This window comes from Panonychus citri, unplaced genomic scaffold (genome assembly GCF_014898815.1).
Source record: "Panonychus citri isolate SS breed McGregor unplaced genomic scaffold, ASM1489881v1 Contig00134, whole genome shotgun sequence".
Classification (NCBI taxonomy): Eukaryota; Metazoa; Arthropoda; class Arachnida; order Trombidiformes; family Tetranychidae; genus Panonychus; species Panonychus citri.
Window position 1 is genome coordinate 810,155 of NW_026515539.1, and position 26,833 is coordinate 836,987.

Below are 26,833 nucleotides of genomic sequence, written 5' to 3' on the forward strand. Positions count from 1 at the left end.
GTAAGTATGTTGCAGATGATAATTAAATGCTCAACTTTAATTATTTCCTTATAATTAAATTATAAACAGAGATGATTGCGAAGAGTTGATTAGACAATTGGATTCAATTTCTCCACCAAAACAATAACAAGATAGAAATTGAATTGACGCCTCGGGATTGGTTAGTTTTTTTCTCTTTCTTTTCTCTTACTAATCTTATTCTTTACTTGATTAACTGTTAACTGGAAGCTTCTCATTGCCAATAATTAATTGCTGATAATTAACAATTAATTGTTTATTCACTTGTTTGAAATAGTATATTTTCTCTTCCTTGATTATCTTGGTGTCAATTTGCTAATCAACTTTTTGTTAGAATCAATTTAAACAATTGAAGATTAAGATGACCAAAAGAAACATTTACAAATGTGTTAATATTTTAAAGGTTTGAATTTTCAATTTTTGTTGTCCTATTTGTCTTTGTTTAATTTATGTATTGACAATTATTTAATTTACTTTGATTCTGTTTAGATTTGGGTCCGGTTTTTGCCATTTTTCGTTGGTTCTATGATTGGTTGAATTGTCTCCTGTTTACCTTTTGATTATGGGGCAGGTTGAGGCTCCATCGGTGTTTATTGGATTCTGTGTTTTTATGGTCACATTTGGTAATTTTTGCTTCTATATTGTTGACTCATTCAATGCTCGTTATTATCGTTCCTTTGTTTGTTTGTTGTAGAATATTTGATTGATCTGTTGAGGTTTCAGATGCCTGAGAATAAGAGTACATCTTATGATTCTGTTAATATAAACATTAGATTATTTCTCTGTTAAATATTGAGATGGTAATGGAATTGCCCCGAGGATTGTCTTTGGATTAAAATATCATCGAAAATGAAATGGTGATGAGGATAAGCCGAGTTAATTTCATCAAAATTAATCTATGGATTAAAATCCATCCTGTCCAATCAATGTTTCTCCATCTTTATCCTTGTCCTCTCCTCCTCTTCCTACACCCTGTCCTTCTCTCTCTTTCTCTCTGTCGTTATTTCCGTATAAAAGTCAAGCAATTTGACCTGAAGAAATTCAGTTCTGGTCATCAGTCAATATCGAATTGTGAATAATTTCCAATCTTCAAATCTACTCTATTTTTCTCCTTCTTCAATCTCAGTTTATATTCCAACTCTAACCAAGTGAAAATGTCTTATTCTAATGTTCATCTGACTCTTTTTACTTTAGTTGTCTTCTCTTCCCTTTATTTGTCTTCCTGTAAATCTCATATTGTGGTCAAAGATTCAACGGGAGTGATCGATGGATTCAAGAAAAAGGCCGAAATGGCTGGAATGGTTTCTGGAGCTTCGGTTGGTTTTGGCAAAGCGATTCTAAAGAGTAAAATCCAAGAACCTGTGGTGAAAGAGATCTACACCCAAGTGAAGCCAAAAAAGCCCGTTCTTAAGGTGAAATGGGTCGAGGAAGTGAGACCAGTACTGGTTCGAGTGAACGAAGAGCCAAAAACTGTTTACAAGAAGAAAATCATTAAATCGACCAAGAAAACGAGCATTTTCAAGGCTGGTGTTTTGCCTTATGTCAAAGGCTTTTTCAAAGGAAAATGGGCTGCGAAAAGTGTATCTAAAGTATTGAAACATTAAATTAACAGCGACAAAAATTAACTGATTGTTTTTCCATCCAACCAAATCCAATTCCAATTCCAATGCTTAATGTTTTTATAAGAATATTTTCTTCATAAATCACTAGAAATCGATCCTTTTATAATTTGTATTAAATCATTCGATCGAAATTTGATAATAAAATTTCCCTTTTATTTATAACAATAACTTTCATTTCTTTCTTAATTCATATTCGAATCCACAATTGTTCATTGAAACTCTCAACTCCGATTCTTATATAAATCAAACGCGAGGTTAAAGGTCTTAAGGTAATTCGAAAGACACATTAAACTCTCAAGCAATTAATGATAATCTCTACTCTCCCGTTAATCTTCAACTCGGATTAGTCTCATCTTTAAATCTTTCATTCGAGAGATGAAACTTCATTTTCACGAAGATTCCATCATGTTGTCAATTGGAAATTCAGTCGAATGGAATTGATCTGTTGATTATCCGAAGCAAATTTGAAAAGATTCGCCAACAATTAACTAATCTGCTTAAAAATGTAACTATTTTTGGTTATTAATTGCTGCCAATTGTTTTCGCTGATTGTCAACTAATTAGATTCATCTTAATGATGAAAAAAGAGACACTTTGATTGTCAATTCCTGTTAATTGTTATCAATGAAACAAAAGGACAATGAAACAATCAAAATTTTGATTATTCTCCCGATTAATCAGATGAATGAAAACCTAAATTCTAATCACAATCAAGTGATATCAATTTCGTTTCCTCAAAATTTTCATTCTGTAATTTGATTTTGACACAGTAAAGTTAATTTATAACTAATCATCAAGTGTGTTAATTATCCCAGTGGTTTAAATTAGATTGATTTCTATTTTTTAATCATCTCGAAAATTGCAAATTATGTTGTGTTTACAATTAGTGGACAATCAATAACTCCTTTTGATTATTAGTTATCAACTAAAATCTTCATCTAATTGCAATAATTTACTCAATCTTAAATTATAATGGTAACAATCAACTTCCATGTTTTAATTTTATCAATATTTTCAGTGGTTAATTGTTTAAATTCACAATCAACATACCAATTAAATCATAAACAATCAACTCTTGCATTGAAAGGATTTACTAATTTCTTCTGGGATTTTGTCAACACAAATCAATTAAATTCAATCAATGTCTCATCTGATTGTAAATTAAGTTTGAATAAGTTTCATCAAGATTTAATTGAAGGACGAGAATGGCCATTGATTAGTAAGTTGCTAACAATTTAACTTCTCATTTGAATAGATTGACCAATCTAATTGTGATTTCTAATTGTTGGTTAAGTGTTGGATTCATCAGGTCGATTCCCGTTTGACTCACTTGGTACTGGTTATGCTGATTACGGTAATTTTGATCAGTGTTTACAAATTAATCACGTTAATTATGATTCCTCATTAAGGATAATCGGTCAACATTGTACAATCTCATTGTTACCAACATTAAATCAATCACATTGGCAAGTTAATCCATTTACTCGTAATAAAGTGATTAGTGATGATTTAGGTTTAGTTTTACAATTAGGAGTTTGTCTACCTTCATTGTGCTCACAAATTGACCTTGATAATATACTGACCAAAGGTGGGACACTGACCAGTTCAGTGATAGTCGATTATCATTGATCATTTGTTTTCATTTCTGTTTATTGATTTAGCCATGGATTCAATTGATTGGAAACATTTGATGATCAATCAATGTACAATCAAGACAAGTCTAGTTGAGGAAGTGGTCAAATCAAATTTAATTCAAAGGATTTCATTGTAAGTTAATTGTTAGAGAGAATCAAATTACAACCAATTGACCATTGATACTTTTCTTGGTGTTAAAGGGCTTTACTATTGTCCATTGTTTTGGTCAACCTTTATTGTACTTGGTACCATTGGTATTTCATTGGGTCAGCTGTTAATTCATCCAATTGGATTGAACATTTTTCACTAATTAGAAGTTACAATTCACTAATTGTTCCTAATCCAATTCCAAGGAATACATTTCTAACTCGACTCTCAATAACTGTTCATTTGTATTCAATTGGTATTCATGCCTTAATTTGGTTCATGACTGGATTAGGTTGGGGACTATTTGGTTAGTAATTACAATCAACCCGTTTAGATGATCATCTAAATTGTTAACAATTTAATTCCATCAACAGCTAATTCAGCCTTTACTTTGAAGCATCGCCACGAATGGTGGGTGAGAAGTTCACCCGATTACTTTGCCGAAATATTATATTTCTATGGGTAAGAATATTAATTTTTCTCGCAGAAAATTAACTTAATTGTTGAAACTAATTGTTCTCAATCATCAATTCATACGAATCAGTGGAATAACTCATTCATTTTCACTATGGAAAGTAACTGGACCTTCAACTTCATTAATTTCATCGTTTAAACATATGATCATTAGGATGATTTCGTAGGTATTGAAACACTGAGCAAACAATCAACAATTAACCAATTGTCACCTAATTTTCTCAATAGAATCACAATTAACTTAATCCCGGTAACTTGTTTCATGATAATTATGCCACTAATTGTCACTGGTCCTTTAAATTACAATCTAAGTGAACATGTTTCAAAAATTTGTAGCAAAAATTTTCTTAGCAATTTATTTTTCTGGCAAAATAATATAAGACCAATCAGTGAAATTGTAAGTACAATTAAGAGACAATTTAAATTGCTCCAAACAATTAACTCTAATTCCTTTAGTGTCACCCACATACCTGGTCAATTGCCGTTGAATATCAATTGTTACCTTTGATTATAATCTTAATTCACCTTTATAAACGATCACCCAAAATCGCGGTAACAATTAACATCGCAATTGTTTTCGCTGGTTTTTTATACATTGGAATCTATGTTTTCATTAACAACCCTCAACCTCATGATCTATCTCGAGTCTTTGATCCAAGGTGAATTTGATTACAATTGTAGTTGGAACAATTAGTTAATTGTTTACCTTTTGTTGTTGTTTTCCAGGGAAATCATTACGATGCATGAGGCACTCTTACAATCACCTCCACATATATGGATTTACCTGAGTTCACCTTTATGGGCTTATTTGATTCTAACTAAGAGACAACAATCAATTAAATTGGGTAAACAATTTATTCTGATTGTTTTAAGTCTCCATTTATTACCAATTGTTTGGGTTGGATTGAGTGATTACGATGGACCAGTTTTAAATTCAATCTATTGGGTTTTCTATCGTCTTGTTAATTTATCTTTTTACTCTTCGATTGTTCTTGCTAATTGTGAACAATTAAGAGACTTTTTTTCACATCCATCGGATCAAATTGTCGACAATCAATCAGCCAATAATTTAGATACAAATAATCATCGATTCCTTCATTTTGTCTCAACTTTATTACGGTCATCATATTATGCTCATATTTGTGTAATTATGTTGTATTATAATTACCAACGAACTACAATTTTATCAACTAAAGTATATGTAAGTTTTAATTGTTGGTAGTTTATTGTTGATGTTGACTGATTGTTGTATTTTCCATCATTTGATTTAGATATTTTTTGTATTCGAATTGATTTTTCTCTCATTTATTGGTGGATTTATTTTTCATCTTTTTGTGGCCAATCCGATTTCCAGTTTATTTTCATCGCTACTTACGAGACAAAAAGTTGACAATTTAAGGAAATCTCAATGAATTGATTGTAGACAATCAGTGGATTTGCTTAATTGTCTCTTCAAGATAATTTCATTTTCTTACAATTTAAAACATCGCCACTCAGCTTATGTACTTTAAGATAATGTCGCTTCAATTTGGCGTATTTAGTTGAAACTGCACCGCAAATGTGACACTCCAATTGGTTTTCCGTGTTTAAGGCCACAATGGCCTGACGATGCTCGTACTCTAGTTCACAATTCATATAATCATTGACTGATTTTTCAAATTGTTCGAGTAACGAACCATTTTTAATTGCACCATTTTCCACTAGAACCTGAAGACTTTGATACATGAATTGTAATAAAACTTGGATAATTTTCCTCTTTGAATCACAATCAATTGATTTCTCCTGAAAATAATGATGATCAACAATAAATTAGAACAATAAATTAAACAAAAAGACACACAATTAACATTTAACAACTGAAATTACCTTGAAAGTTTTAACTGTTTCGGTAAAGTTTTCAATCAATGTGGGTGAAATTAAATGGTCAAAATCCTTTGATAACTTGACCCAATTCTCAACCAATTCAACAAATTTATCCATTGATTAATTAACAATTAATAAAAAATACACAATTAACTGATTTGTAGATAATGAAAGTCAAACTAAACACGTGGGTAGTAAAGCAGTTGAAATATAATGAGAGCAAATGTCCACTCAACTGACCAAAAGTCCAAAAGTTAATAACAGTCATTCAAATCTCTCTGATTGGTTTAAGATTTTGGTTAATTTTTTAAAAATCTAACTCGTTTTTGAAGTAATTAGCAAAGTTAATAACATGATTAACCTTATTGCTTTTTCTTATTATCGATATTTACAATTGTAATCACGATTTAAGTTGATTAACTTAAAGATGAAAATGATCGAGATGATTTTCAGTTAATTTAATTTGATTCATCTTTTTATTCAAACTTAATTCCTTGTGATAAAGGTAATTCTCGGCTATAATTGATTGTACAGGTCGATCGACGCATATATTGTTTCCATGAGTCACTTCCGGATTCTCGTCCACCGCCGGTTGCCTGAGGGTAGAAAAAGATTATTTTAGAAAAGAAAAAAACAAAATTATTCTTTTTCGAGAAAGTTTTTCTTTCACTCGAATTGAATTGAATATTCTATTACCTTTTCTCCGCCAAAAGCACCTCCAATTTCCGCTCCACTTGTCGGTATATTAACGTTAACGATGCCACAATCTGATCCTTTAGGTCCAATCCAACGGAAGATGTTGTTAAGAGTTTGGGTGAACAATGAACTAGATAGTCCTTGATCAACTTCGTTGTTAATTGTAACCGCTTCCTCGAAAGAATCAAAAGGTAAAATGTAGACTATTGGTGCGAAAGTTTCCCGCTGGACAATTGGTGATTTATGGTCAATATCGGTTACGATTGTTGGTTCAACAAAGAATCCACCATCAAGGTCAATTTTCTTGCCACCGGTGATAATGTTTCCACCTAAACGTTTGATTTCTGCGATTGTATCGAGGAAAGTGTTTACCGCCGATTCCGAATGAAGTGGTCCACACAATGTACCCGAATCTAAAGGTGACCCAATGCGAACCTGAGAATAGGCTTTAACTAATCGATCAACAACTCGATTAACAATTGACGAGTGAACAATCAATCGTCGGGTTGTTGTACATCTTTGTCCAGCGGTACCAACGCAGGCAAACACCGCAGATCGAACCAACATTTCAACATCAGCATCTTCACATGCGATTATTGCGTTGTTACCACCAAGTTCGAGAAGTGATCGACCGAATCGCTTTTGTACATTCGTTGCAACTTCCATTCCAACAGAAGTACTTCCAGTGAACGAAACCAGAGGTAAACGTTTGTCCCGAGCCATCGCATCGCCTATTTGCCAATCGCCACAAATTAATGAACAAATGGAACCTGAGATTTGACAGAAAAAATAATGAGTTCGAGTCCAACTCAGGTCATATTTTCATCTCACCTGGTAAATTATTTTTCTTAAGAACCGAAGAAACGATTTTAATGACTGCAATCGATGACAAAGGTGTTGTCGGTGCCGATTTCCAGACCATTGAATTACCACAGACCAGGGAAAGTGCGTTGTTCCAACCGTAGACAGCAACGGGAAAGTTAAAGGCCGTTATTATGCCAATGGCTCCCAATGGATTCCAAGTTTCGAGTAACATGTGACCAGGTCGCTCTGACGGGATTATTTTACCTTCAAACATTCGAGATAAACCAACGGCATAATCACAGATATCGATGTATTCCTGGACTTCGCCTTCACCTTCGGCGGAAATTTTTCCCATTTCGAGAGAAACCAACTGACCAAGGTCACTTTTTTTCTCTCTCAATGCATTTCCAATCAAACGGACGATTTCACCTCGTTTAGGCGCTGGAATCTCAGCCCATTGACTCCAAGAATCATAAGTTGTCCTAACGGTTTTCTCGTAATCATCAACATCTCCCGTTACCACAGAGGCGATTGGTTGACCATTGGCAGGACAAATTGAGTTGATAATCTGAATTAACAAAACAAGACAAAAGTAGGACACAAAATATTGACACACAATTAACTAATTGTTACCTTTCCATGTCCAAACCATTCACCATTATAAACACCTAAATTTTGCTCATCTAATCCAAGATTTTTCAGAAAACTGTACTTTGGGTCGGATATCAGGTATGAAAGACTAATGGAAAACAATTAGATTGATTAGTAAAAGTGAATCATTTTTAGAACAATTAAGTTTTTTTCTCACCTTCGAAATGATTTGTTGAAATTGTATTTTAACAATCGTCTTGTTGTCGCAATTAAAACCATATTTACAGAATCAATTTTCCAGAAAAAACAATTAAATGTTCAATGTGAATGGTTTCTTAATGACTATTTTTTATACTCTCATATCGGTTAACTGATTAATTAGCTTGATTAGTTGAGATAATTTTGATTTAGTCTTTATTTTTAATGTAAGACCGTTGATTAGATTAAATTAATCAATGATGATTATCGGATATTCAAGTGGGTCTGTTAATGTTTTTCCAGGCAATTGATGATTCGAATTAAGATTCAACAGACTGATTGATTGTCATTGAGAGTTGATTCAATAAAATTGAATAAAACTAATCATTTCTAATCTGTCACCACGATTAAAACATTTGATTGTCTCTCAATGATAAACAATTACATTGTTATTAAATAATTCATTGGCAATCAATCACATTCAGATGGTTCAACAAAACGAAGATGATTAGTGAATATTTTGAAATCATTCAATTGATTGTTGGTTAATTTGGCCATACTATAAACTTGGATTCTCCTCTAATCCTCAGATTTATTTAATTAGCTGGATAAACAATTTAATAGATACAATTAGTAACTGTCAACACAATTTACTAACAAAAGAAACCAATGAATCAACAAAGGGATAATTTAGTCAAAACTAACACTCGTTTAGAAGGTTAAACAATTGGATTGATTTAATATTCAACAGCCAAAAGTAACTTTTAAACAAACAATTTGATTTAATTTTGTTCCAATCAAAGTTAACAATTTAAATCGAAACATGTGTTTATTTACACGAAGAATTAGTGAAAATAGTCTTGGTTCGGCTAAACCTCGAGCAAAATGGGGAAAGAGGTTGAGTTGAAATTCATTTTTTGATTGTTGATTTTAAATGAATCTAATTGTTTGTTGAACACTTTGTGTGTATTATTTAATTTTAGTAATTTTAATCAATTTACAATTAAATGTCTTTTCAAGCTCCTAATCCACGCCAAGGTAAGAGAATTAATAAAATAATTCTATTCTCTTTTCATTTCAATTTATCTTTTTTTCTGTTTTGTTTTGTTCTTTTTTCAATTTTTTTTTCTCTCTTCCATTTAGCTGTCGACCGAGTTAGACTACTGGAAGATGTTCAAAAAAAGCAACAATTATTGAAACAAAATCAATTGTCTGGAACCTCATCGGTAACCAATAATCCTGGAACTAATCAAGCTTTCATCGATACAAATTATTCAATTAATACAATTAACAGTAATAATATGAATCCAGTTAGTAGTGGCAGTAATAATAGTCAACGAGAAAGAACCGCTTTACATCATGCACATCAGAACAGCTTTGGTTATTTTATTACACAAGATTCAGCCTTTGGAAATTTAATTCTACCTGTTTTACCAAGAATAACTTGATCATCATGATTGTCTAACTGTTCATGGACTATCTCTCTCTCTCTCTATCTCTATCTTTTCACTTGTCTAGGATAATTATTTGCTTCTTCCTCTTCTATTAGTACATTTCCTATTCTACTCTTTTTTTTCTCTTCTTGGCCTCATTAATCTCGCACATTATCAATTCATTTTAGCGCTTTAATAGCTTTTACCTTTTGGAGTTCTATCTATCATATCATATTTCTTCTCATCCTTTACTTTAATTCATCATTTTAAAACCATTCTCTATACCTGTGCATATGAAAAAGAAAAGCTTGAGGAGCTTTTATCCCTTTTTCTTTTAGTTTTTTTTTCTTTAAGTGTCCTGTCTCTTTTGGATTACTAATTGTGACATTTCTGTGATATTTTTAAGAACAATTTTACACCCAACTTGACCTCTAATATATTTATAAATAGATTCAATGTCCTATTTACTTAGATGATACTCAACATAATTGTCATTCCCGTAAATATTACATCAACAATGACGAATGAGAATCGATGAAATAATAAAGAAATCCATATATTTCTCTGCGAAAATGGAATATGTTTCCCTCACACAAGTTAAATTATTCATCCAAAACACTGAATATGTCGATCACCAATTTAATTTAGTAATCAACATGAAAAGAGTAACAATATGAGCTTTTAAATGGTAGTAAAAAACGACGAAGACAAAAATATATTCACTATTTAGTCTTGTAAATGGTTGTGACAATATTTCCTTTTCCTTGGATCAAAATTTTTCTACAACAGAGAAGAATAAAAAAGACAATGAAAAGAGAGATAAATTGATTAGAATACAATTAAATTGATCATCAATTAGATAGAAAGAGTTAAATTAACTACACACCCTTTGTCAGTTTCCAATTCAATGACAGGTTCATCTTGAGAATCCAAAAGTTTAGCTGAATTTGCTATGGAAGAAAATATTCCTGAAAGATTTTCATTGATTCCTTCAGAATGTAAACATAAACCTTTCTCGTCGATCGCCATGTAACCTTTAACCTTTGGTTTGGATAAACTGAATTTGAATTGGTAAAAGAATTAGAAAAAAAAATTAATCATTGAAATGAGAAATTGAATAAGACAAACAAATAAGAATCGAGATAATTCAATAGTAACTTACACTTCTTTGGAAACTTCAATCAATCCAGATTCCATGATGAAATTGATTATGAATGATTAAAAATGGAAAATTGTAAAAAAACTAATTATGATTTGGAGAGAAATCAAAAAATCAGTTCATTGTCAATCATCAACAAGAACAAAATAAAAAGTAAACAATCAGAATCGTTTCCAAGGAAATAAACGTTGGCGGTAATTCAGTTTTATTTCAAATTCTAAATTGAATCAAGTTGATTATCGATAATTCAATTACTGATTAAGAAAGAAGTGAAAGTTGTTAATATAAATAAAAGGGAAATTTTATTTTCAAAATGATCGAATGATTTAATACAAGTTATAAAAGGATCGATTTCTAGAGATTTATGAAGAAAAGAAAATTATTCTTATAAAAACATATTGAGCATTGGAATTGGAATTGGAATTGGAATTGGTTGGACAGAGAAACAATCAGTTAATTTTTGTCGCTGTTAATTTAATGTTTCAATACTTTAGATACACTTTTCGCAGCCCATTTTCCTTTGAAAAAGCCTTTGACATAAGGCAAAACACCAGCCTTGAAAATGCTCGTTTTCTTGGTCGATTTAATGATTTTCTTCTTGTAAACAGTTTTTGGCTCTTCGTTCACTCGAACCAGTACTGGTCTCACTTCCTCGACCCATTTCACCTTAAGAACGGGCTTTTTTGGCTTCACTTGGGTGTAGATCTCTTTCACCACAGGTTCTTGGATTTTACTCTTTAGAATCGCTTTGCCAAAACCAACCGAAGCTCCAGAAACCATTCCAGCCATTTCGGCCTTTTTCTTGAATCCATCGATCACTCCCGTTGAATCTTTGACCACAACATGAGATTTACAGGAAGACAAATAAAGGGAAGAGAATACAACTAAAGTAAAAAGAGTCAGATGAACATTAGAATAAGACATTTTCACTTGGTTAGAGTTGGAATATAAACTGAGATTGAAGAAGGAGAAAAATAGAGTAGATTTGAAGATTGGAAATTATTCACAATTCGATATTGACTGATGACCAGAACTGAATTTCTTCAGGTCAAATTGCTTGACTTTTATACGGAAATAGCGACAGAGAGAAAGAGAGAGAAGGACAGGGGTAGGAAGAGGAGGAGAGGACAAGGATAAAGATGGAGAAACATTGATTGGACAGGATGGATTTTAATCCATAGATTAATTTTGATGAAATTAACTCGGCTTATCCTCATCACCATTTCATTTTCGATGATATTTTAATCCAAAGACAATCCTCGGGGCAATTCCATTACCATCTCAATATTTAACAGAGAAATAATCTAATGTTTATATTAACAGAATCATAAGATGTACTCTTATTCTCAGGCATCTGAAACCTCAACAGATCAATCAAATATTCTACAACAAACAAGAGAACGATAATAACGAGCATTGAATGAGTCAACAATATAGAAGCAAAAAATTACCAAATGTGACCATAAAAACACAGAATCCAATAAACACCGATGGTTCGAACTTCGAAAGTAAAAGATTCTCTCTTTTACAAATCTTCGAGTGGTTTAATCGTTTTTCTCGCTCACCAATGTAAAAAACTCTCTTTACTCTCAAGCTTTAAATGGAATTGGAAACCAAGAGTAATGAGATTTAATTACCAATTTTCATTAATTTTATTTTACTTTCTTTTTCTTGGCGATCATTTGAATTTATATTTATTAATAAACCAACGAGTAAAACTTAGTAATACAATTTGATTTATTCTCGTTTCTTCTTCCTTGATCTTATTACAATTTCGCTGATCATCATCGTTGTTGTTCATTTCTAGCAACAGTTGATTTTATGAATTTTCTGTTCCTACGATTGTTCAAATGTGCCACTGAAAGGTGTTAACATGATATTTTCCACCTCAAGGCTAATCACCAACATCGGAAGGATAACTACAATTAAAATCTTCTCCGGAGCAACAACTGGTTTCATCTTTCTCGCATTTAATCAGCTCATCTTGTTGATAAGTTTCAACTACCAAACAAAGAATAATAAAAGAAGAAACTGAGTTGACCAATTTGAAGTTGAAAATCAATATTTCAATTGAATTCTCACCGAAAAATGGCCTAAAAATCATTGAAGAACTTTAATCAATTTTGTTGACGAAAAGAAAGAGAAAAGCGACTGTGGCGACTACCTTGAGATTCTTCCCCAAACAGTTTTTGTTGGTGTTGACACATCGCTCTGTCTCTCTCTCTCTCTCTCGCTGCTCTTTGCAAGCAACTCTCATATTGATCAAAACAAAATTTCTAACTAATGAGTTAACGAAACCTTTATTTCCTCAATATTTTTATCTGATGTTCCCATATTGTTCACCTTGATTGGTTTTCCATGTTAATAAGTGTTACCTGTTGATTCTGTTTTATGTTTAATTCTATAAGAAAAAAGGAAAACTTGAAATTACTTTCAATATGTGGAATCAATTGGCTCTCAAGTCTCGCCCAATTTTCACCAATCATCGTCTTCTCATGAAAAGATATCTACATTATCAAAGTGCAATTAAAAAGCGTGATAGTCAACAATTGATCAAAATATTAACAAATGAACGTGTAATCAGTTTATTACCTAAAAATTTATATTCATCAACAGCTGATTCATCTGTCACTTCAAAGAGTCACCAAGAAATGACCAAGGATAACAAAGGAAAAGATGATGACGATAATAAGGTGACTATCGATGAGCAAATATTGGATAAATTATACGAGCAAATGGATCGACAAATTGAGCAAATTGATCAGTTCATGGAATCAAATGGGAAAAACAGTCAAGTGAAAATCTATGGGTTAACTTTAATCACGGTTGTTGCTGGTGTTTTTGCTGGTGCTTATGCTGCTCATTTGGGTGCTTGGTTTCTTGATAAAATTGGTCTATTTATGTTTCAAGAGGAAGATGACGATTGAAAAGATGATCCCAATCAATTGCAATTGCTTTTAGTCAGTAAATTGATTACAGTTGTAAATTCTGAATCAACAAGCCAACAAGTTGTAGACACCAATTCTTTCATGGAACATCTTCCTTTCTCCCTCGATTATTTTTTTCTTTCCATTGATGTAATAATATTTGGAATGGAATCTCAATTTTCTCTAACAATTCTACCAATTGATTCGTATTGATAATCTTTTCCTATCAACTGTCAATTAGTGTCATAAGAAGGCGAAATCACTACAATTTTGGATCAAATGGAAATGGAAATGGAAATGATGTTGATTGTTATTTACAAATTGGAAAAACGTTCAACAATTTAATACCAATTCCAAGTAAATTGTTGATCATTGCGCTTCTCTACCATACAACAATTCTAATCAAAATTCACCATAAAGGCCTTTAAACAAATCATCTTAAAATCAATCAATTTAAAATCGACCAAGTTAAAAAAGAGATTAATCTCTGTTTACAATCAGTTAATCATCTTTTCGTCCAAAAAAATCATGTTACAAGTAAATGTTAATTTCTAAATCAATTTGTGTTTACATTTACTAATCTCGGTTATTTTTCTATTAATAATTCACTTGAAGATAATCTTCAAGTTTAGATACCGAAGTTGATTGAATCAATCGACAGTTGATCGACTGAGCATTGGCTCAACTCGGTAAAGAGCAAAAATTGTCAATTAAACGCTTTTTCGGTCTACTCGTTAATTGTTTTTCAATCTTTGAATGAAAGTCAAGACTAACATGTAAGAGTTTTTTATTTGTGAAAATACAATTTCAAAACTAGAATTTAGATTGATTAAAATGTATTCTTAATCCAATGCGTAAGCTTAATGGATAATTACCTAATCAAGAGTTTAATCAATTGACCCGATGAAATTATGATGAGACTTGAGTTTACTGTGGTTACATTTTACTCACCACAAATCGCTCATGTTTGATTATACTTTTAATCAATTTAGAAATTAATTTAGTCGAGCAGAGTTTTGATTATCACAGAAAAGCGCAAATTGTCCTGATACTCATTGGATTCAAATTGATTTGAGAACATTTTGTAACAATTAAGCAACGAAATTCGGAAGTCATTTTCATCAGAATGTTTTCATTGATTGGTAACAACTTCTACTTCCATATGAGATGTTTTCCTTTTCTTGGGTGGAGTGAAATTTCCTAATCCACCGGCCGCTTCCGCCTCGGCGTGAGTGTACATCGGCTCTTTTAATTCTCGTAAACGTTTTTTGTGAACTTTACTTCGAGTGTGTTCATCTAATGTCTTCTGGTCGATAAAGTGCCGCCTAAATTAAATGGAAATTGAAAGGAAAATATTAATAACCCTTCTAGATGATTAAGAATCTCATGTTATCTTTGCAAAATTTATCGTGAAAGTGTTTACGCGGAAAATAATTAAGCCTTTGAAGTGAAAACTCTTAAATCAATCCAATCAAGTAATCAGATTAAACAAGGAAAGAAAAAAACTTGGCGGTAAAACTACAAGTTCATCAATCTTTAGATTAAGTTGATGATTGTTGTTGAAATAGAGTAACACTTTTGATAAATTGGCAAAGATATTCACAAAGATACATATTTAAACTCTCACTTAACAATCAAAAAGAGATAAACAATTAAAATCAATCAATGGAAAAACTCAGGAATTAAGAGTGTGTAAGAGATACAATAAGTCACTTACGCACAAGCTTGACAAGGAAATAATCCTTGTCCTGGTAAATCGTCATCAGGCTCAATGATTTTATTGGAATTATCGAAGATAATTTCATCACCAATGAATGTCGCTTCCTCTTGAATTTGATCAATATCTCGCTTGCGTTTCCTGGTCTTTTGGATACGAGACTTATGCCGATTGCAGCCTTTTGCACGAGAATGGATTGGCATCACTGATTAGATTGAAGGAGAAACGAAAAATCCACCAAATTGATAATGAAATGACCTCAAAAACAATAGAAATCAAAGAAAATTACCAACAAGTTAAGAAGAGCAGATGATTCAAAGTGGATCCTAGAAATGAGAAAAGAAACCAAACATTAGCCAATTTATAGAAAAACAACAAAAAAGGTCAACACAATATCCTTTTCTAAGGTAAACTCCATAGAGAGACAAGGACACACGTCAACAATTAGATACCATTAATTAGTCAAATTAATTATCCAAAAATGTAATAGGATGAGATACAAAAAAGATACACGAGAGAGAGAGAGAGAGGAAGAGGATACATACCAAGATCCACTCCAACTGATGATGAGACTTAATAATAAACCAAAAGGGAGGCCCAACCAAATGGATTTTAATTGTTCACTCTAATTGTTGGATATCATTTCTAAATGATTAGAATGTGTATTGGAAAGGATAATTTTCACTTGGAATTGTAATTAAAAGTAACAATTAGAAAAGAAAGAGAAGCAAATAAAGAGAAACAAGTAACATGCTTTTTTCCTTCTTCCATATCACCAGACCGAAAGGGCGTGGATTTGGATACGTCATAGTCTTTAAATGGAATTGGTAACCAAGAGTAATGAGATTTAATTCCCAATTTTAATTTACTTTTTTTCTTTTCGCAATTAATGTGCCTTCTTTTTCTTTCTTGTCAATATTTTAAATCAATTCTCATATTAACGAGAACAATTAATTCTTACCTTTAACTGTGTGGATTAAATTCAAAGTGTTTACCTTCTCAAAGTAATTTAATGGAAAATTTTAATTTTGTTTTGTTCTCTTTTTGTTGGAAAAGAAAATTTTATTCTAAATGTTGACATGAATTCTTGTCAACTTTCAGTTTATTCTTATTTTTTTTTCTCTTTCTCTTTCTCTCATTCCCTCCTCATCTTAAATCATCAATTGATTTTTAGTTGATTTGATTGTTTTCTAATTGTTTGTGTTTGGAAGTTTTACTATTTTCTGTTCCTTTTTATTCTATTCTTTTTTGTTTATATTTTCTATTTTATTCTATTCTACTTTCAATTCTATTGGATTATTATATTGGAAATCATGAAGGTAGAAGTTAATTTTAAGATGAAACATATTCTTAAAAGAAATGTTGATTCTCTCCATCATCATCATCATCGTAATTCCCGGCGACGAAGACGAAGACAACAACAACAAGAACCCGCTAATTTACAACGAAATTTTGATCAATTACTTACCGTTAAAAGAGCTCTGTTTGTTGATAGTAATTTAATTGATCATCACCGAGAAACTAGTGAATTTTTAAAAGCCGAACTGGACAAAATTGAAAATGAACATTGTGCAAGATACAATTTTGATTTTAAAAATGAACTACCTTTAGATGGTAATTATCAATGGATTAAATTATCATCCAAATCATCATCATCATCAACAATTATATCCCCATCTTCATCTTCACCAACAACAACAACAGTAGTTGAAACAAAAGTTACTTCTACTTCATCTCCATCATCACTACCAATCAAAGTTTCAAATTGGACCCAAAATCTACCAGATGAGAGAGATGATGGAGAAAGAAAGGTGAGAAAGCGAGAGTGAGTTTGTGTTTATGTTTTACAAAACTCTAATTTCTTTTCTCTGTTTATCCAGAAAAATCATCAACAATTGAGACTCAAAGAAAAGGTAACCAACCAACAACCAGTGTGAAGCCTATCTCATTCGTACATTTTGTTTTGTTTTATAAATATCTACCTTTTGGTGTCTCCTTTTCATCTTCTTCTCTTATACCAACACAATTCTCCCCCTTTTCCTGATTATCTCTTTAACCACCATCACCACCATCATCTTTGACATAAACAACATCTCTACATTGTTGATAAATACTAATATAAGAAAAAATCTTGGTGTCCGAGTGTCTTGGAGCCATTAAAATGCCTGGTTTGGATGAATATGGGTTAAAATGCTTATACGATCTATTGTACAAAGGTTTTCATCTTACTGGTCCAAGTAGAGCTGATGACGTTATTACCCGATTAAATAATTTGGATATTCCATTGGCCAATCAGGGAAAAAATGGTTCCATTGATGTAGAAACTAACGATGACAATGGTGGTCATCTTGTTGGAAAGAATTCATCTCGAAATGATGCTCAAAGAAAACATCAACACCAATCTAATGTTCATAATGATGGACGGAATGATATTCCCAATGATGCTCATAACAACGTAAATAGTGATAACTACTCTCCAAAGCCGCCTTCATCTACCGATTCAACGGATTCTTCATGGTCAAACCGTTTACGGATTCGTAAGCGAAAAATTTTTACTTCCTCGTCAGCTGATGAATCAGATCCGAGCCCAACTCCAATCACAGTGAAACCCAATCCAACAAAAACTCCAAATCCATCTAAAACCACCACAACTGCAACTCCAACCACACAAACCTCTTCAACATCCATCAAATTAACTGAATCACAAGCAACTTTCGCAACGCCCATCAGCGCATCAAGACGAAGCTCTAAACTTATGTCTCCATCAAATGATGACAATGATGAGCCCAATGCAATTTCTCAAGAAGACCGAGATATTCAGAGAATCACTTCTGTGATAAAAAGCTTCCTCCCACATCCTGCATGCTTCCTAGTTGAGGATGGTAATTTAGAGTGCTTTGTATGTGGTGAAATCTTCCGTTATCGTGATAATTGGCGAAGACATTTACTCGAACAACACTTTCACCTTACCTTCTTGTGTCCTTCATGTGGGCAGAAATTCAAGAGAAGAGGAAAATGCTCGGAACATATGTTAAAGTGTCGTTAGAATAATGAATAGTTATAGACAAATAGCCTTACAGAAATAACTAATTTCTTATTCTCATCATCTTATTCACCATCATCAATATAACATCATTACCATTCTATCATCTCCACCACCACCCTTTTCCTATCCTCTTGTTTCTCTCTCTTTCTCTCTCTGTCTCTCTCTCATTTGCTTGATAATTTAAACCCTTGTGTTTAGTCAATTATAACCTAAGTCAATTCATCGTCAAAATCAATTAAATCAACATCACCGCTACCTACCAAAACAACAACAAAAACTTCTCCAATCCATTCACCGGAATCGAGGGGAAATATTGTGAATTCTCGTCATCATAGTCAATATCATTTTCACCACCAGCATTTGCTTAACCAAAGCAAGCTCATCACCTTTATCAATTAAATCATCATTTTCGATTTCGTAACAATATAACAGTTAATTTAACAACTAATTACCCTTTTGATCAATTAAATATTAAAGTTAATATTGAAAACTTCAACTGTCATAATGCAGTGAAAGTGACCAACATTTAAAAAAGTCGAACCTCGTTCAGTTATAATGAGCGGGATGACGATTCTTAACATGTGATGGATCATCGAGCCATCGTCAGGTAACTTCACTCACCTCATCAAACTCTATTCTCTTACATGAGTTGATTGTCCAAGATATTCAAATAGACCTTCATCAGGTAATAGTTATGATAATTGAATTTAGTATTACAATTATTGTTAGGTTATCATCTCATTCGGTGTTATTATTTAGTGAATTGGAGATATTTTTAACCGATAATTACCTGTACCTTCAATCTATCGGTTAAAACTAATCTTTTTGTCTTATTTTCTCGTAAAGGTCCAAGATCAAGAAAGGCTTCGAACTGGATTCTCAGCCGAGCAATTAACATGATTGCAGCAAGAATTCAAAATGATAACAAGTAAGTAACAATAAGACCATTTTCTTTTTGCTTATAATATTAATGTTGATGATGGAAAACTAATTGTCAATAATTGTCTTTGACTCTTTTCATCTTGTATGACAATTGAACCAGATATTTAAATGATAAACATCGTAAAGCATTGGCGCGAGATCTTAAACTAAATGAATCTCAGATTAATATTTGGATCCAAAATAAACAAGCCAAGAGATCAACCGGCTCACATAATCCATTGGCTCTTCACCTAATAGCCCAGAGGCCTTATAATCATTCCACCATGGAAAAGGAAGGAAGGAGAAGAAGACAAAGATGATGACAATTAATATATTGTTGATCGAATTGGAGATTGTCGAAAATTTCTTCTCTTCGAAGGAGAAAAATTCTTCATATTTGTAACCATAGATGAACCCAATTAATTTATTTACATGTTTTTAAGAAAAGAACAGTAAAAACCGAGAGACAGAAGGAGAATAGATATAAAGATGATCGGGAAGTGTATTGGAAAGGATAATTTTCACTTGGAATTGTAATTAAAAGTAACAATTAGAAAAGAAAGAGAAGCAAATAAAGAGAAACAAGTAACATGCTTTTTTCCTTCTTCCATATCACCAGACCGAAAGGGCGTGGATTTGGATACGTCATAGTCTTTAAATGGAATTGGTAACCAAGAGTAATGAGATTTAATTCCCAATTTTAATTTACTTTTTTTCTTTTCGCAATTAATGTGCCTTCTTTTTCTTTCTTGTCAATATTTTAAATCAATTCTCATATTAACGAGAACAATTAATTCTTACCTTTAACTGTGTGGATTAAATTCAAAGTGTTTACCTTCTCAAAGTAATTTAATGGAAAATTTTAATTTTGTTTTGTTCTCTTTTTTGTTGGAAAAGAAAATTTTATTCTAAATGTTGACATGAATTCTTGTCAACTTTCAGTTTATTCTTATTTTTTTTCTCTTTCTCTTTCTCTCATTCCCTCCTCATCTTAAATCATCGATTGATTTTTAGTTGATTTGATTGTTTTCTAATTGTTTGTGTTTGGAAGTTTTACTATTTTCTGTTCCTTTTTATTCTATTCTTTTTTGTTTATATTTTCTATTTTATTCTATTCTACTTTCAATTCTATTGGATTATTATATTGGAAATCATGAAGGTAGAAGTTAATTTTAAGATGAAACATATTCTTAAAAGAAATGTTGATTCTCTCCATCATCATCATCATCGTAATTCCCGGCGACGAAGACGAAGACAACAACAACAAGAACCCGCTAATTTACAACGAAATTTTGATCAATTACTTACCGTTAAAAGAGCTCTGTTTGTTGATAGTAATTTAATTGATCATCACCGAGAAACTAGTGAATTTTTAAAAGCCGAACTGGACAAAATTGAAAATGAACATTGTGCAAGATACAATTTTGATTTTAAAAATGAACTACCTTTAGAAGGTAATTATCAATGGATTAAATTATCATCTAAATCATCATCATCGTCAACAATTTCATCTCCATCTTCATCTTCATCTTCACCAACAACAACAACAACAATTGTAGAAACAAAAGTTACTTCTACTTCATCTCCATCATCACTACCAATCAAAGTTTCAAATTGGACCCAAAATCTACCAGATGAGAGAGATGATGGAGAAAGAAAGGTGAGAAAGAGAGAGAGAGAGTGTGTAATGAAAATGAAAAAAGAAAGAGAAAAAGAAAGTAAAATATACTAGGGCGTAGAAAAGAAAGAGAAAGAAACCGAGAGTCTCTTTGAGTCTGTCTAGAAGAGAAAAAAAAACGAGCCATTTTCTGGTTTCTCTTTCTCTCTCTTTCGTTCCTCTCATTTTCTCTTTCTCTATTTTCCAAAGAGTCTATTTTTCCTCTCTTCTTTTTCCTCCATCATCTTTCTTTCTTCTTTTTCATCTTCATCTGTCATTACATTATTACCTGATTTACCTTTTTTATATTTTGTTTTTCCACACATAAATATCATCATCATCTTCATCACCTTCTCTCATCAAAAACCAAGAAAAGAAAAAAAATTTCCAATTTCTTTTTTCTTTCTGTTTCTCCTTCTCTGTTTATCCAGAAAAATCATCAACAATTGAGACTCAAGGAAAAGGTAACCAACCAACAACCAGTGTGAAGCCTAAAGTGTTATATGCTGCACGTATTGAATGAATATATTTCTTTCTGTGTGTCTATCTGATTGTAAGGAGCCCTGTTGATACCACTCACATCATCTTATTCACCATCATCAATATAACATCATTACCATTCTATCATCTCCACCACCACCCTTTTCCTATCCTCTTGTTTCTCTCTCTGTCTCTTTCTCTCTCTCTCTCTCATTTGCTTGATAATTTAAACCCTTGTGTTTAGTCAATTATAACCTAAGTCAATTCAAATCTCATTCGTACATTTTGTTTTTGTTTTATAAATATCTACCTTTTGGTGTCTCCTTTTCATCTTCTCATATACCAACACAATTCTCCCCCTTTTCCTGATTATCTCTTTAACCACCATCACCACCATCATCTTTGACATAAACAACATCTCTACATTGTTGATAAATACTAATATAAGAAAAAAATCCTAACATTCTATCGCCTTGTTGTTTTCTTCTCAATTTTATATCGTATTGTATTCCCTGAATTTCGGTGTTTTCTCTCTATCTCTTATATTCGGTTTATCTTGTCTATTCCCTTGCCATCATTTCACATCAACTTGTTTTTTTTTCTTTCTTTCTCTCTCTTTACACACACAACCATCAATAAGTATACACATCGCATCCACCATCTCGCCATCATCTTTGTCACACTATATCTCAACCTTTTCTCTTTCCTTTGTCTCTGTCAATTAACAAAAAAAGTGTCTCTCAACAATATAACAATTAGAAATGGATAAAGATACACTTCAGAAACAAATTGAAAACATGAGGATACAAGCACATATGGAAAGATGGCCTCTCTCTAAATCAATTCAAGCGTAAGTCTAATATTCAATAATTGACTTATTCCATCACATCTTCAATCTTATGCAATCCACAATTTCATTCATAATCAGTTAATCAGAGATGTTTTCTCTCTCTTTCTGTTCGATTCTCTCTTTGCAAGAAAAAAAAGCAATGTGTTGATATATAATAACCTTTATTCTCTCTATGATATCTCATGTTTACTCCGCTGGATTCAGGTTTTAGTTCAATTTGTGCAGCTTCATCTTCTCACCCTCTAACCTAAATTTCTCACCTTCCTTATCAACCAAATATTCCTTTTAAACTATCGTCAATTGCCTTTGATTATAATCAAATTCTGTCAAACAATCACAACATTTTAATTGTTCCTTTGTTGTTGTCAATGGTTGATGAACAAAATCCACCAAAAAAGGCTCATGGTTCTGTGTCTTGGTTTGATTTTCTCTCTCTCTATTTCTCTTTCTACCATTTTACTTTCGAAGATTCTTGTTTTATTCCTTCTCTCTCACAGGCGCATATAACATTAGGAAGAAATTAGAATTATCAAAAGAAAGATAGAAAGAGATTTAGACAGAGAGATAGGAGAGAAAGCCTTGTTAGAGAGCAAGATCCACCGTGAATACAAAGGAGTGGTTCAAATATGAATTTCTCTCATCACAAAAATCTCTCTCCAATGGAATCATGTTTTCCATTGTTATTGTTTTGTCCTCTTTCTCTAGATTAATTGTTGACCTGGTTCTCTCTTTTGTTAATTGAAACAATTGAAAAGCTAATTACGATCACAATAGATTTAGATTAATCCATTCAATTGATTATCTTAACAACTTTTTATCTTGTTGTTTGATGACATCTTTTTTTCCTGTCTAATTAATGATCCAGAGTTGAGGTGATAACATGGCGGTGGTAAAATTCCCGCAGAATTTGAAATTATTATTTATCCAATTAGTTGATGAAAAAAAATGGCTTCTCATTTAAAGTAAAACTAATCACATTCATTACCAACAATTAGCTGATGACAACTTTTCCCAAATCTCAATCACTTTGACATTTTAACTTTCCACTTCTCTGTTTTCTTATTCATTGATTTTGATTACATGATTGATTACATATTTTTGAGATTCATTTTGTATCTTTCATATTAACCTTCAATTGGATTAACATGAATACAATTTAAACAAACACAATCAGCTTTTCTTCATCTCATCCCATTGTTTGTCTAAGGTTTCACTTGATTTTTTATCTCCTTTCAATCCCTTAACCTTTTCCCTTATTATCAATTGTTTAGTTACATTGATTGATATTAATTTTATATAAATAGTAATTTGTTTTTCTCTCAATTTAAATCTATTCAGTTGAAAATTTATATGTTCACAATGAACTACTCAGTACTTTTCCCTGTGAACATCAATCTAAATTATTCATTAATTTCCCGGCTACCGGTTTATTAGTTTCCCATCAATTTCTTGACAGTTTGTTTATTAAATTTTCAATGATTATGTGATGATTGAAAAGACCTTTCATTTTATTTGATAAATGCAATTAACTAATAACTTGTATTCTGTTATTTCCTTTTTTTTTGTTAATTATCATTTAGATTGCGAGATTATATCGAAGAGAATGAGCCAATTGATCCATTGATACATGCACCGGATAAGAAAAACAATCCATGGGCTGAGAAAGGAAAATGCAATGTAATGTAACAATCGGTTAAACAATTAACTTTTACCTTCGACCAATTTTCACAAACACCAACCACCACAACCACCAACAGCAACACCAACAATTCTGTCTACATCTAACTACTACTACAACTATTACCACTAATTACTACAACTAATACTTAATATTATTATAAAAATATTATGATAATTGATTAATAATTGGATTACATTGAGGATAAACTGCATTTTTAACCATCAACAACAAAAACAACAACAACATCACAAAGCCAACACAACAACAGAAAAAACAACAAAACAGAAGAGAATCACAGAATTAGGTCCACAGAACAGAATTAACATCTCTGACCATTTAGGATGTACAATTTAATTGAATTAACCGTTTTCTCACTAATTGCAATTCATCAGAACCATCATTTCACACTAAAATTGCGAAAATGTTCATCTTTTCAATCTTCTTTCAATAGACTGTTCTCTTCTCTTCATACCTCTTATCTCTCTCTCTCTCTCCCAATTTCTTCTCATCTTTTTCCTATTCTAAATTATAATAATGAAAACAATTAAGACTGCTTCTAATAAAGATTGAATAACTGTTAATAATTTTTGTTTTTTCTCTGCTTAATTATTACAATTGATACATTCTGTATATCTATTAATATGAATAAGTTACAAAGAGGTGACACAGTCAACGAAAATTGTTTTCATTTGTTTCGTAAATTGTGATTAATTATGTTTCCTTGATTGCGTTTATAATATTAATTAAGGCACATGAAGCATCACACTTTGAGAAACAATTGATTGCGTTTAATGCCTCATCAGCATATCGATTCCTAATTGAACGAATCCTTTCAATTATCGGTCCTCCAGTTATGGAGCTGTACAATTTATCGATATCAATTTGAGTTGCTTGATTGTTGTTGATTGAGTTTGTTGTAGAGTCCGGAGCAATTAATATCTCTTTGTGATTTCGATTAGAATTAATTATTGATTCACTATCAGCTATTTGAAGTAACACTGGAAGTGACATAAGATCTATGACTAGTTCTGGGGTTGTTGATGATGAGGTTGTTGGAGTTATATTTGTGTTTAGATTATTTGTTGATTTTGAATGTTCCGAATGTGAATTAACAACATTAGTACTATTATTTGATAGAAATGGTTCCATTTCGGTTAATATTTGCCAACAGAGACTAAAATTTTTACCAAATTTGAAAGCAGCTTCTTGAAGAAATAAATTTAAATTGGCCACCGAACTGATGGATTGACAAGCATGACCAGGTAGACTTGCATTCATCAGGTAATGACGTTTTTCCCAAACAGACACTGGATCACAGTTATCATCCTTTTGCCTTTCTTTGATTGGTAAAGATGATGAAGATGGAGAGGATGAAGGTAAATGGGACGGTGTTGGTGTTGGTGTTGGTGAGGATGAAGATGGTAATTGGGCATCACTTTGCATGATAAATTGTCCTTCGGTGAAGTCCGTAATTCCTTGGGACATCAAAAGATTAACATCAATTGAACGAAGTCTTCCCAGAGAAGCCCAAGCTCGGGCAACGTAAAAATCACCAAATAAAATCGCTAATTTATTATTATAATGAATATTCCAATCTTCAGCTTTAAGTCTACTTGATTCGCCAACACGATGATTAGCAATTGTTTGATGAAGTAAATTGGTTTTGTAAATTAATTCAATAATCTCTGTTAATGTTAATTGTTTCTTCACAATCTCATTTGAAGCATCAAAAGATTTTGAGTCCAACTTATCATTTTGATGGTGAGTTATTCTTGACATCAGGAGAAGTATCAATTCTCGCATTTGGATGTTGACATTATTGTAAAATGCAGCACTGGAAGAAATGAAAAGAAAGGATAACAATTAATTCTTCCATTATATATTCAATCAAAAGAATATACAAATGAATGGATGAGAGATAAACAAAAAGGTTCCTATCAAATAAGATGGTTCAATGAATAGAAATGATAAAGAGACAATAACAAAATAAATCAATTTGTTTTCGCTCATCAACTTACTCGGTTGCCTCCAATAGATGATGATTCTTATTACCATATACTTGTCGTAATGTGTCAATCACTTCGTTCCTTGTGCGATTTAACACCAACATTGAATAATGTACAAGTTCTTGAGCTTCGATTAAGGCTCGATCAAGTTCACTGTTTACACCATTGAGAAGACTTTTACGAGCTGTTAGTACCTTAAAGGTGGCACAATTTCTGGAAGAGACTATGAGCCGTCCAAGGCGTCCATAATTAAACATTAACAGAGAGGCAAACATCTAAATTACAATAAAGAATAGTTAGAAAACTAATTGTTCAACACTTTAAACTCTAACTTTGATTTTCTCAAGCACAATCAAATCTTAAGGTTACATCAAAACAAATTGAGAATTTGGATCCAAAAGTATCTTGTAGTTTTCTAATCAGAAATGGATCCAAAGTTAAACCGCTTTATTCAAACAAAATCGCACCATTGATTAAAAATTTCTGTTCACTTGAGGTAAGATTAATATGAATAATCATGGAAATCGGTTGAAACATGAAGACCTAGTCATACGTCATATGTCTACTCAGGGAACTATCATTTCAACTTGTTGACGATAACTTGTAGACTATTACATTTACAGGAATATGAACTGGACGAGGAACGGCAATGATCTTCGGGTATGGAACAATTTTACGTGAATCCTTTTGATGGCGAGTCAATTCGAGAGAAAAGAAAAGGATCGAAAATAATTTGATGTCGATGATGAAGTCCAAGTTGTCGTTTGATCAAATAATGGCAAAAGAGAGAGAAAAAGTTTTCACGAACAATAACAATAAGAGTTAATGATTCTTCCAGCGAAACATTAAAATCGGAGATTCAAAGGGGTGAAATGTCACAAATTTAAATAGAAATTCAAACTTTTCGA

The 26,833-nt window shown here is 32.0% G+C and overlaps 10 protein-coding genes and 1 long non-coding RNA gene across 13 annotated transcripts; 5 read left to right on the forward strand and 6 right to left on the reverse strand.

Annotated features, from left to right (window-relative positions):
- Window positions 1–214: 214 nt before the first annotated feature.
- Window positions 215–1,771, forward strand: LOC128391629 (uncharacterized). Of its 2 annotated transcripts, none has more exons than XR_008325842.1 (3): window positions 215–421; window positions 508–641; window positions 713–1,771. XR_008325842.1 is itself a non-coding variant. In XM_053351548.1 (3 exons), the coding sequence occupies exons 2-3, from the start codon at window positions 581–583 to the stop codon at window positions 1,620–1,622; spliced, it is 471 nt and encodes a 156-aa protein (XP_053207523.1). In that variant the 5' UTR covers window positions 263–421; window positions 508–580; the 3' UTR covers window positions 1,623–1,771. The 2 variants fall into 2 exon arrangements, 1 of the variants encoding a protein (XP_053207523.1); XM_053351548.1 differs by having other exon boundaries at window positions 263–421; window positions 1,213–1,771.
- A 653-nt stretch (window positions 1,772–2,424) lies between these two features.
- LOC128391264 (nose resistant to fluoxetine protein 6-like) lies at window positions 2,425–5,758 on the forward strand. The gene is made up of 10 exons (XM_053351116.1): window positions 2,425–2,859; window positions 2,935–3,228; window positions 3,302–3,407; window positions 3,476–3,729; window positions 3,797–3,884; window positions 3,967–4,059; window positions 4,125–4,293; window positions 4,353–4,555; window positions 4,623–5,097; window positions 5,168–5,758. The coding sequence occupies exons 1-10, from the start codon at window positions 2,613–2,615 to the stop codon at window positions 5,306–5,308; spliced, it is 2,070 nt and encodes a 689-aa protein (XP_053207091.1). The 5' UTR covers window positions 2,425–2,612; the 3' UTR covers window positions 5,309–5,758.
- On the reverse strand, window positions 5,349–6,215 carry LOC128391271 (uncharacterized). The gene is made up of 2 exons (XM_053351123.1): window positions 5,763–6,215; window positions 5,349–5,678 (listed from the first exon to the last, which is right to left on the reverse strand). Exons 1-2 carry the CDS (start codon window positions 5,874–5,876, stop codon window positions 5,349–5,351), a joined length of 444 nt encoding a protein of 147 aa, XP_053207098.1. The 5' UTR covers window positions 5,877–6,215.
- Window position 6,216: 1 nt separating this feature from the next.
- On the reverse strand, window positions 6,217–8,789 carry LOC128391267 (alpha-aminoadipic semialdehyde dehydrogenase-like). The gene is made up of 5 exons (XM_053351118.1): window positions 8,068–8,789; window positions 7,893–7,998; window positions 7,287–7,827; window positions 6,456–7,225; window positions 6,217–6,355 (listed from the first exon to the last, which is right to left on the reverse strand). The coding sequence occupies exons 1-5, from the start codon at window positions 8,127–8,129 to the stop codon at window positions 6,236–6,238; spliced, it is 1,599 nt and encodes a 532-aa protein (XP_053207093.1). The 5' UTR covers window positions 8,130–8,789; the 3' UTR covers window positions 6,217–6,235.
- A 136-nt stretch (window positions 8,790–8,925) lies between these two features.
- LOC128391274 (SOSS complex subunit C-like) lies at window positions 8,926–10,054 on the forward strand. Its single transcript, XM_053351126.1, has 2 exons — window positions 8,926–9,086; window positions 9,192–10,054. Exons 1-2 carry the CDS (start codon window positions 9,056–9,058, stop codon window positions 9,494–9,496), a joined length of 336 nt encoding a protein of 111 aa, XP_053207101.1. The 5' UTR covers window positions 8,926–9,055; the 3' UTR covers window positions 9,497–10,054.
- Window positions 10,055–10,104: 50 nt separating this feature from the next.
- On the reverse strand, window positions 10,105–10,801 carry LOC128391275 (ragulator complex protein LAMTOR5 homolog). Its single transcript, XM_053351127.1, has 3 exons — window positions 10,644–10,801; window positions 10,368–10,538; window positions 10,105–10,261 (listed from the first exon to the last, which is right to left on the reverse strand). Exons 1-3 carry the CDS (start codon window positions 10,676–10,678, stop codon window positions 10,204–10,206), a joined length of 264 nt encoding a protein of 87 aa, XP_053207102.1. The 5' UTR covers window positions 10,679–10,801; the 3' UTR covers window positions 10,105–10,203.
- A 138-nt stretch (window positions 10,802–10,939) lies between these two features.
- Window positions 10,940–12,208, reverse strand: LOC128391272 (uncharacterized). Its single transcript, XM_053351124.1, has 2 exons — window positions 12,092–12,208; window positions 10,940–11,524 (listed from the first exon to the last, which is right to left on the reverse strand). The coding sequence occupies exons 1-2, from the start codon at window positions 12,102–12,104 to the stop codon at window positions 11,115–11,117; spliced, it is 423 nt and encodes a 140-aa protein (XP_053207099.1). The 5' UTR covers window positions 12,105–12,208; the 3' UTR covers window positions 10,940–11,114.
- A 640-nt stretch (window positions 12,209–12,848) lies between these two features.
- On the forward strand, window positions 12,849–14,127 carry LOC128391270 (uncharacterized). The gene has a single exon (XM_053351122.1). It carries the CDS (start codon window positions 13,079–13,081, stop codon window positions 13,565–13,567), a length of 489 nt encoding a protein of 162 aa, XP_053207097.1. The 5' UTR covers window positions 12,849–13,078; the 3' UTR covers window positions 13,568–14,127.
- A 366-nt stretch (window positions 14,128–14,493) lies between these two features.
- On the reverse strand, window positions 14,494–16,203 carry LOC128391273 (zinc finger protein 593-like). The gene is made up of 3 exons (XM_053351125.1): window positions 15,830–16,203; window positions 15,285–15,610; window positions 14,494–14,892 (listed from the first exon to the last, which is right to left on the reverse strand). Exons 2-3 carry the CDS (start codon window positions 15,485–15,487, stop codon window positions 14,700–14,702), a joined length of 396 nt encoding a protein of 131 aa, XP_053207100.1. The 5' UTR covers window positions 15,488–15,610; window positions 15,830–16,203; the 3' UTR covers window positions 14,494–14,699.
- A 1,014-nt stretch (window positions 16,204–17,217) lies between these two features.
- Window positions 17,218–24,503, forward strand: LOC128391276 (uncharacterized). 2 transcript variants are annotated; one of them, XR_008325777.1, is made up of 5 exons: window positions 17,218–19,015; window positions 19,177–19,258; window positions 19,373–20,705; window positions 21,340–22,238; window positions 23,819–24,503. It is a non-coding gene; the product is annotated as an uncharacterized LOC128391276 (long non-coding RNA). The 2 variants fall into 2 exon arrangements; XR_008325776.1 differs by lacking the exons at window positions 17,218–19,015; window positions 19,177–19,258; window positions 19,373–20,705 and having other exon boundaries at window positions 20,918–22,238.
- Window positions 24,480–26,314, reverse strand: LOC128391268 (all trans-polyprenyl-diphosphate synthase PDSS2-like). The gene is made up of 2 exons (XM_053351119.1): window positions 25,938–26,314; window positions 24,480–25,753 (listed from the first exon to the last, which is right to left on the reverse strand). The coding sequence occupies exons 1-2, from the start codon at window positions 26,198–26,200 to the stop codon at window positions 24,631–24,633; spliced, it is 1,386 nt and encodes a 461-aa protein (XP_053207094.1). The 5' UTR covers window positions 26,201–26,314; the 3' UTR covers window positions 24,480–24,630.
- Window positions 26,315–26,833: the final 519 nt, after the last annotated feature.